Here is a 9777-nt window from a genome sequence, read left to right as displayed (position 1 = left end):
TCTCTCTCTCTCTCTCTCTCTCTCTCTCTCTCTCTCTCTCTCTCCCCTTCTTCTTCTCTCTCTCCTTGGTTGGAATGAATAGGAGAGAAGAAAGGCTGATGTATGAAAACAAAACACTTTAGTTTAAACTTAATTATAATTAAAGGCTATTTAAAGTTTTCTGGTATGAAGGCTAACACCATATTTATATTTTCTCTTCCTATATAGATAAGCAAGCTTCAGAACAGACTGCTAAGAAAAGAATCTGCATTGAGAGCAATGAAATCCAAACTGGATAGTTACAGAGAACGTAATGCCAGACAAAGTTCTCAGATCTGGTCTTTGAAAGGACAGGTCAAAGATTTAGAAGAAATCAATGCTTCGGCCAAAAGGATAAGCACTTTAAAAGACATCAGCATTGAGATGCTAGAAAAAGAAAAGTGGGTCTTAAGGGAAAGAATTTCAGAACATGAAAGCCTTCAAAGGTAAGGTGTTTTCACATTTGTTTCCACATTGGGTGATATGGTGAAAAATTCACTTATCAAGATGGAGGATTCCTGGCTCCTAGTCCTGCTAACTCACTTGCTTGATGACCTTAGGCAAGCCATTTCATCTCTCTGAGACTTAGTTTCCTCATATGTTAAAGGAGAGGGTTGAACTCTTAAGGTCTCCGCTAAAAAAATCCTTGATTCTCCAAAAGGTTTCATCATTAGCTTATTACTGTCCTAAGATCTCCATACTGATTACCAATCACAGAGTTTATATCAAGTCAAAAGGCACATGCCTTAGGAGTCACCATTATGTAAAATATTCTGCTTTTTGTTGGGTATAGAGACAATGGCCTGCTGTGAGGAGAAAGGAGAGCCAATATCCTTTTTGGGGTGTGTGTGTACAGGAGGGTTTAGTGGAGGTTAGGGGGGTGGATTATAGCCCAGGTTATTTAAAATACAGATACTTGAGGAAGTCCCAGGAATTACTAGTAGTGTAAGGCTCAGGAAGAGGAGGCCTAGAAAGGATTGTGCCCAGACATGACACTTGAATTGTATCAGTCTCCTATTTCCAATTCTACATTGCTTATAATATGACCCACCATCCAACTGACTGTGAGGTTGAGGGCTATTGGACACCCCTCTTACAAGGTAAAAGAAAATGAAGTCTTGCAGCACAGCTGCAAGAAGACAACTTGTCTTCTGAGATGTGCATTTCCCAAAATGTTTTAGAAGAGAAAATACTCAGGAGCCTAAAATGGAGTTGGGAACCAAACTTTTATGAGGAACAAGCAATCAATATAAACTTAAGGGCCAGTAAAAGGGAGAAAAAGAGGATTCTGTCTGGTTGCCAAGACACTTGGCAAGGTTGAAAAGAAGGACAATTAAAGGCAACAATCATTAGAATGACCCTTAAGTGGCTAATCATCTCCCAAAGGTAAACCACATTTTCTAGCAGCTTGACCTTTGCCTGGGTGTCATGTCTGCAACTGTGCAGAACTTCCATTTGGCATGGAGAAGGCTTCAATAAAAAAAGTTTTAAATTTAAACAAAAGTATTAATGAGTGACTATTCACCTTTTTTCACCAAGACCTAAGGAGTGCACTCGATGTCAGTGTGTCAGTAAATGGCATGATCAACATGATTTATTTCTCAAGGAAAAGGAAGTGTCTACAAGAGAGCAAATGCCATTCCTCCTTAACTGGGAAAGTAAAACCACCCAGACCCAATGCCAGAGCTTTATCCATCACCTAGCTATTCTTCTGAGTAACACCCTCATCACAGTCCCAGCTACAGAAGAAGCTGTGAGAGAAAGGATACAGGACATTATTGCTGATGAACAGTCTTGGATATCCGTGAGTATGTTGGCAGAAAAGCTGCCACTTTAAAATTTTCTGTTCATAAGGTCTAAGTTGGTTCCTAAATTAGGAAATGCTTGTGACTGCTTTTAAATTTTAATTCCATTTCTGTTGTTGAGTTTTTGCCATAGTAAGGCAAGAGAAAGAGTGAAACATTCTATAAAGCTAATTTTACTGTTTCTCATATCAGGATATTTCCAATTGTTAACAAAGTAATGCTGTTGTTAACAAGCAGTAATGCTGCTTGTATCAGTTCTTAAGGAGATCTCACAAAGTCACTTGGAAGCATATCTAGTGAACATGTGATGGTCTTCCAACTTTTTTTTTTCCCCATAGAGGATGCTTATCTATTGTATGTAAAACCAAAAAATTATCAATAAGACAAAGTCAAAGCACTTGTTCAATTTCATCAGAATAGTTGCACCAATAGAATCACATAGATAATTCTTAACCCTGAAATCATCATAGGGAAACTGTCTCTTCCTCTCTCTCTCCACCTGCAATTCACACAAATGTTGATGTTTATTTTGGATTGAATGTGTGTTGCAGAGTCCTTCCATACAAATCTTGATTTTGCCTAGGATTCTAGCTCCTTTAATTGTGGAGGGTTCTCTGGTGTCCTGAAAATTTCCATGGATGGTTCCATTGTTAAGTTTAAACTAAGTGTTTTGTTTTCATCTATCAGCCTCCCTTCTCTTCTCTTCATTCCAACCAATGATCTACACAATAGATTTCCCTAAGGGAAAATCATATCAGCATAATGAAATCCATATTTTGACTATAATAATTGTAATTGGGTGTTTGGCTTCAAAAGGAAGGAGCGAAAATGGGATATAGGGAACAATCTCACTTTTGTAACTTCTGTGCAGAAAACCAATGTCCTGCTGCAAGAGATCCAGTTGCTAACTCTGCAGGTGGAACAGCTGCACCAACTCTATCAAGAGGCTGTGTGTGACTCACCCCAAACTGAAGAAAAGATTCGGGAGCAGAAGTCCCTAAAATTCTCAGAAGGGAAATGTGCCACTGATGATTTCTTTCAAGGAAGATGGGATTTAGAGAAAAAGAAAGTAAGGTCCATGGAAGTATATGGCAATGAAAAACTAATATTTTTAAAATTATATTAATGGCCTCAATTTTACCTATTGTGCATAAAACTAACATCATTATTAACATTCTTAAAGGTTTTTTTGGGGGGGAGTGTTGTTGAGGGATGACAAACTGATTAACTCTTATACTCTTGATGTTGCATAGAAGTAAGCAGAAAGTCTGTACTCCTCCTTCTTCATTATAAACACACTTGATTTTTTGAGTGTGGAAATTTGTCATGCAGTTTTAAAAGAAGATCCTATCACAATGATTATCAAAGGGAGAGATTTCAGACACAATGACCCCTAGTAGGGAGAAGTCTTTTTGAAGAGAGAACATTACTGATGGGTTGGCCAATGAGAGCCCATCACTAGGAGCATGCACAATATACTCTGGCTGATGAATTTTCAGAATCTAATGGGGAACACAGAATGCAAATTAACTAAGTGGAACCCCTTTCAACTGAGGCCCAAATAGTTCCAGGTCATCCCCTTTACAGTATTGTTGCTCATGCAGCATGGTGTAATGCGGGACTTAGGATGAGATCTGCATCTGGATCCTAGCTCCATCCATTGGTTCTTGGTTGACCTTGAATAAATAGCTTCGACTCTTGGGGTTTATTTACTCATCCATACAATGGAGATGATACGACCTAACTAACTAACTAACAGGATTGTAGTGAGGCTCAAACCAGTCAATGGATCTGAAATGCTTTGTGAACCTTGAAGTGCCCTGAAAATGGAAGGCATTATTATACCTAACAAAATTCTGTGCCACCAAAAAAAAGCGTTTGCCTGTGGGGAGTGCACTAGCAATTAATTTTGTGAATTAATTTTTTAAATCACTTAGGTGTATATCTAAATAATATGGTTGCAATTAATGAAAATTAGTCTGCAATAATGTTTTGGAAATCGGATTGTCTGGTTTGAAAAAAATTTAGTTTTACCACATTTATTTTTTTTTTAATTTGAACTCTTATCTGAGGAGCTACTAATGTTTTGATTCCATTAGGAATGAAAGCTGGCTTGTGCTGTACTTTAGGAGTGTCAATATATATTCTTTTTGTCTTCTTCTCCCCCTCACCTCTCCAAACCAATTGTACTCAGCATCAACAAAGGTTTCATCAAAAACAATTATTTCAGTGTCCATTCTAATATGAATACACAAGTAACTGCTTGTACGATTTTTTTTTTTTTTTTGGTCTGATAAGGTATTAAATGTACAGCTCTGAGCCGACCTTAAAAACACAATATAAATGTCAGGTCTCTAACTCAACTTGATGAGTACAGAGAGTTTTAAGCCTTTGGAGCTGATTATCTTTTTATGGAGGGTGTGAGTATGCTCACTGCCAATGTGGCAAGTGACATGCCCACTACTGCCATCTAGTGGTTTGGATTCTCCTAGTGTCTACTTGAGAGGATTGAATGTTCACCAATCCAGGAGCCAGGCTTCCAAGGCTCAGTGGCATCTCATTGTGATGGCTTTTCAGGGGAAGCTCCAATACTCATTTTCTACCTCTTCCTTTTCTACTCCTTTCCAGAGTATGGCCTGGCACAATAGAGAGAACCTGGACCCTGTTTAATGGGGAGGGAGGGAGGATATTACTTCCCAAGAAATCCATTAATATCTCTGTTGAGGGAAAAGCACATGAATCCCTTGGACTCTCAACCATATGGCTTGAGATGAAGGCCCCAGACCCCAAGGCAAAAAAGAGGAGAAGGAATTCTTTGGGCAGCAGGGTCCCACAATTCAGATTCTTATCAAGACAAGGTGAAAAGGTGATTTCCTGGCTTTAGGGTTATCTTGATATGAGAAGAGAGTCACGCACATGGCAGCAGTGAAATCTACACCACAATATGGGGGAGCAAAAGGCCTGAACTTTGACCCCTTATATTACCATGTATTATTTGACCAATGTAGGTCTCTCTGTTTAGAATCCCCTTCCAAGAGAGTGAAGCCCTCAGCTAGTACCATGACTATGGAAGTCAGTCTTTGTCTCTGGGGGTGAAAGAAGATTATATTTCCTCTCTGGTAATTCCAAATTAATTTCCTCCCACAAGGAGTCCAAACCACAGGATTTCTCAAGGACATTACAAGCTAGGAAAAATATAGAAATCAACAGAGGGGGTGGAAAATGCTAGAGCTAGTTTATGGACTAGTGGGAGTCCTTTCTATGTTTCCTGAGGGGTGGAACAAAGGTCATCCTGTGCCAACATCATACATGTCTTCTCTTGAGTGCCTTTATCCACACCTGTGGAAACCTATATGTTTGTTATATTCAAATGTCATCCTGTGATTTCCTTGGAGGCAGCACGGAAAGCGAAGTGCCTGCAGCTCAGACTCATGAGTCTGGGCCTAGTCTGACTCCTTGATTTTGTCTCTGTCATCGTGACCACTTCATCTGACAATAGAAGTAATGATGGCATTGCTTCTGTTGTCAAATAAAGTAGCTGGAAATAACATCTCACCCCATTCCAACTAAGCCAAAAGTTGGTTTCATGCTAATAATAGGTGCCTTTCACAAATGGAACCAAAAACATTAACAAAAAGAAGTTTTGACTTAAATGGAAATATGACTGTTCTATTACAAAGCATTTAAACTATATTGTCCCAACTGATTCTCCCAATAACCTTGTGGGGTATGGGGCACAATGATCCTGATTCTCATTTTTGAGAGGTGAGGAACTGAGGCCTAGGCAGGTGAGACAAATCTTGACCTCAAAACCTAGGCCATCTGATTTATTGTCTAGTACTCTACTTAGTTTGCTGCTGAAGTGGATGCAGGTTGTATTTGTTGATGAAATTAACTTGGATTCAAAAAAAGTACTGACCTATCACCTATGGCTCCAGTAGAGGTAACCCCAGAAACATTCACTAATTTAAGACACTCGTAAGGACTATCTCCTTTGTTTTGACGCAGGGAGAAACTCAACGGGAACAAAACAAAATGAAGACTTTGCTGACAGAAGAGTTGGACAAGAAATTCACGCAGCAAGAGAAAGAAAAAAGTCAACAGATTCTATTGAGTGCTGAGCAGAGTTTGCAGAACCCTACAACAGTAAGCCTGGAAGAAAAGATGAAGAAACTTAAGAAAGAACTCAGTGAAATTAAATTGTCAAATGAAACCATGAAAACTCAGCTGAGGAAAGTCATCAAACTCAAAGTAAGTTGAGATAAGTGAGGTTGTTTCAGAAACTCAACCAGTTTCTTTGTCGATTACTATTTCTGAAAGCCCCTTTATTTCACTTAAACAAACAGGTCCCCTTTTCCCTCTTCACTTAATGGAAAATTTCTAAACTATTAATCCTATTGTTTTCCTCTGGACCTTCTCCAAGTTCTTTACTGAGTGTTGTAGTTGTAAAGTCCCCCAAATCAACTTTCACATTTCACCAGATGTTATCTTTCAATTCAGAGACCTTTGGCACTATGGATTCATAGAGGGCTATACTTGGAGTCAGCAGACCTGTCTTTGAATTGGCAGCTCTTTGACTATGGGAAAGGCTCCAAGCCTCAGTTTCTTCACATGTAAAATAGGTCAGCCAGACCTGTACTACTCATCTCATAGTTGTTGTTGTGAAGCTTAAAGCGGATAACAAACATGAAGTTCTATATGAATGATAACTTATTCTGTACTTATGGATCAGCCAGTGAAATTGTCAGTTTATTGGCAACAGTCTAGCCAGACCTTCCCTCTTGTTTCTCTGTGTGTGGGTAACACAGAATATAAGCTCCTTGAAGCTGGGACCTCATTTTGTACTTTCTATTGAATTTTTGGTCTGAGTCATGACACCCAGTATACTTTACTTTGGTCTGAGTAGACTCTTAATTTTTATTTTGTTGTTTGTTAAGCATGATGATATTTGTGATTGTATGTCTTTGCTCCTCAATTGTGAGTCACTAGGTGGACCAGAGCATAGAGCCCTGGCCCTGGAGTAAGGAAGACATGAGTTCATATCTACCCTTACACAGTTACTAGCTGTGTGACTTCGGGCACTAATCTGTGTTCCACCTCAGTTTCCTCAACTGTGAAATGGAGTTAATATCAAACCGACTTCTCTGGGTTGTTTTGAGGATCAAATGAGAGGATCTTTGTAAAGTGCTTTGCTCACTACCTTGCTCTTAGTAGGTACATGATAAATAATTGTATGCTTCCTCTATTTTATATTTGCCTGGCATTTTAGAAGGAAGATATGTATCTGGCCTATCATATAGAGGAGAGACAGAATCATAATCATTCTCTCCTCACCCCCACAGGATAAAATCATGAAGAAGATGCGAGAATCTTTAAAAATGGTTGAAGCCTTTAAAGAGAATACAGCTCAAACAACAGACTGCACTGAGCAAGAAGCCAGAGAGGACATAGAATGGCCTATCCCACACAAAGCACCTGAAGAGGTAGTAAAATCAGAAAAAACAGGTACTCTTTTTCCCTACTTTCTAACAAGAACCATTTTTTAAAAGGGATGTCTAAAAGGTTAGTATCAATTTATCATTGTTTTGATTAAAAGTCAATTTCTCATATCTCTTGCTTAGGAATTTATAGTCTTATCCAATTACTGTGGAAATTCTTTTTGACTTTTTGTTCAAAGGTTCTTTATTTCTCATTTGACCAATTTTCCTAAAAAATCGTTCTTTTCTAGTATGAAAGTTCTCCATAAAATAATATTGTATCTTCAAATATGTTTCTTCATATCTAATTCACTATTTGTTATGCACCTACTGGCAATAGTGTATGCCCAATAGTTTTTACTTGAGTAAATACTACAGCAATGAAATTAAGTGTATTTTATATTAAAATGTTTCATGTACTTCTTAAGTTCTACAACAAATATTAATCAAGCACTTTCTGTGGTCACATTACAGTTTACTAGGAGGACAGGGGGCAGTGAGGTGGCGCAGTGGATACAGTGCTTGGCCTAAAGTCAGGAAGACTCATCTTTCTGAGTTCAAATCCAGTCTCAGACACTTATAAAGTATGTGAAGCTGGGCAAATCCCTTAACCCTGTTTCTCTCAATTCTTTATCTGTAAAATGAGCTGGAGAAGGAATTGGCAAATCACCCCATTTTCTTTGCCAATGAAACCCTAAACAGGGTCATGAAGAGTTGGATATCACTGAACAACATTTTACTACATCTTCAAGTGCTCTTTTTACTGTTAAGTTACTGTTTTCTGTTTCCTGGGATATAATATGTAGATAGATAAGCAAATATAAAGTAATTTGAAGAGGGAGTACGCATTAACAAATGGGAGCAGAAGAAGTTTTTTGTAGGAGGTGCAATACAGGGATGTAATAAGGAACCTGAAGGTTTTTGAGAAAAAGCTTGGTAAGGACAGTTCCTGACCTTAGAAAGACTATTTTGGCACTTAATGTCAAGTGTAGATCGGAGAAGGGAGGAAATGGAAGGCAAGAGACCTATTAAGAATCTTTTACAGTATTGAAGGTTAGTGATGATCAGGGCAGTGTTTGCATGACTATAGAGAAGAGGATGCAAAAGAAATTTTGAGGCTAGACTCCACAAAATGTGGCAAGGATCATACTACAACTGCTTATGTGTGTTTCATATGACCCCTAGAAGATTGTAAACTTCATAAGGTCAGGGGATGTACAGGGGTCCCTAACGACTAAGTGTAGTTTTAAGATATCGAAGCTTATTCTCAGCAATACAGTGATCCAAGGCAATTCCAAAGGACTCATGATGAAAAATGCCATCCACCTCCAGAGAAAGAACTGACAGAGTCTGAATGCAGATCAAAGCATACTGTTTTTCACTTTTTTCATATGTTTTTCCTTTGGCTCTGTGTCTTCTTTCAAACATGACCAATATGGTAATGTGGTTTGTATGATTGAACATGTATGGACTATATCAAATTGCTTTCTGTCTCAGGGAGGGGAAAGGTGAAGTAAGAAGGGAGAGGAAAAATTTGGAACTCTAATTAAACACAAATGAATGCTAAAAGTTGTCTTCATGTGTCATTGGGGAAAAATAAAATATTTTAAAAAGATATTGAAGCTCTTGTTATTATTACTTTTATTATTAAATCTTGAAACTGCTCTGAGACTTTTGGGACAGACTGTTTACTCTAATAAAAACTCTATTATTGAGCAGAAAAAGTAGATACCTAATAAATTTTGGATTAGATATTTAGAAATATATTTAAAAATACAGTATCATTTAATGGAGGCTTCATACCAACAAAGAATGATTTTCTAGGAAATTGTGTACAAACCAGGTTTGAGGCTCTATGTTACCATTGTTCATAAAAAAGTGGTTCTCTTATAGAGTTGTCTTAAACAAGTGAATGTCAAAAATCCTGTGCCACTGATGCTACTTTTTCTTTCCTTTCTGTGTGTGACTTTTTCTCCCCTATAGCCCATGGATTTTAGAGAAACTCTTAAGAAGATGATGGGCATCAACACCGAAATTCCAGACAGAGAAATCATTAATCAACTCAAGCCCATCTTACAAGCTTATGAAATTTCTTTAATTACATCTAACAGCAGATGAAAGGCTACTTTGATTGTAATACTGGTCAAGAGAACGAATGACACAAAAGACATTTGGTGCTTTGTTATTCTTCCCTGTCACCATCCAGACCTAACTAGTTTTTTTTGTAATTTTTTGTTAATTGTTTGTATATAAGATAGGTAGAAAAGATGATGGGCATTAACTTCAAAATTCCAGAGAAGGAAATCATTAACCAACTCAAGCCCATCGTACCAACTTATGAAATTTCTTAATTACATCTAATAGCAGATCAAAGGCTACTGGTGATTGTAATAGTGGCCAAGAGAATGAATGGCACAAAAGACATTTAGTACTTTTTTTTCCTTCACTGTCACCAACCAGACCTAATTTGTTTTTTG

At 37.9% G+C, this 9777-nt stretch overlaps 1 protein-coding gene across 2 annotated transcripts; it reads left to right on the top strand.

The window, feature by feature from the left end:
• The first annotated feature begins 200 nt into the window (after positions 1-200).
• Positions 201-9764, top strand: LOC114042691 (coiled-coil domain-containing protein 170-like). Of its 2 annotated transcripts, none has more exons than XM_027861376.1 (6): positions 201-464; positions 1558-1822; positions 2695-2892; positions 5832-6074; positions 7166-7306; positions 9284-9764. In XM_027861376.1, exons 1-6 carry the CDS (start codon positions 259-261, stop codon positions 9416-9418), a joined length of 1188 nt encoding a protein of 395 aa, XP_027717177.1. In that variant the 5' UTR covers positions 201-258; the 3' UTR covers positions 9419-9764. The 2 variants fall into 2 exon arrangements, with proteins under 2 accessions (XP_027717177.1, XP_027717178.1); XM_027861377.1 differs by having other exon boundaries at positions 7166-7328; positions 9284-9398.
• The last annotated feature ends 13 nt before the right edge of the window (positions 9765-9777 follow it).

This window comes from Vombatus ursinus, unplaced genomic scaffold (assembly GCF_900497805.2).
Source record: "Vombatus ursinus unplaced genomic scaffold, bare-nosed wombat genome assembly UNPS02014728.1, whole genome shotgun sequence".
NCBI classification, from domain to species: domain Eukaryota; kingdom Metazoa; phylum Chordata; class Mammalia; order Diprotodontia; family Vombatidae; genus Vombatus; species Vombatus ursinus.
Note: the sequence above shows the minus strand (reverse complement) of the source record. Positions and strands in the feature narration are given on the sequence as shown.

Excerpts from the sequence above, each read along its gene's own strand:
- LOC114042691 (XM_027861376.1), top strand. The coding sequence starts at position 259 with ATGAAATCCAAACTGGATAGTTACAGAGAACGTAATGCCAGACAAAGT. Across the intron at positions 1,823-2,694 it reads ATGAACAGTCTTGGATATCC|AAAACCAATGTCCTGCTGCA; the intron begins GTGAGTATGTTG and ends ACTTCTGTGCAG. Across the intron at positions 6,075-7,165 it reads GGAAAGTCATCAAACTCAAA|GATAAAATCATGAAGAAGAT; the intron begins GTAAGTTGAGAT and ends TCACCCCCACAG.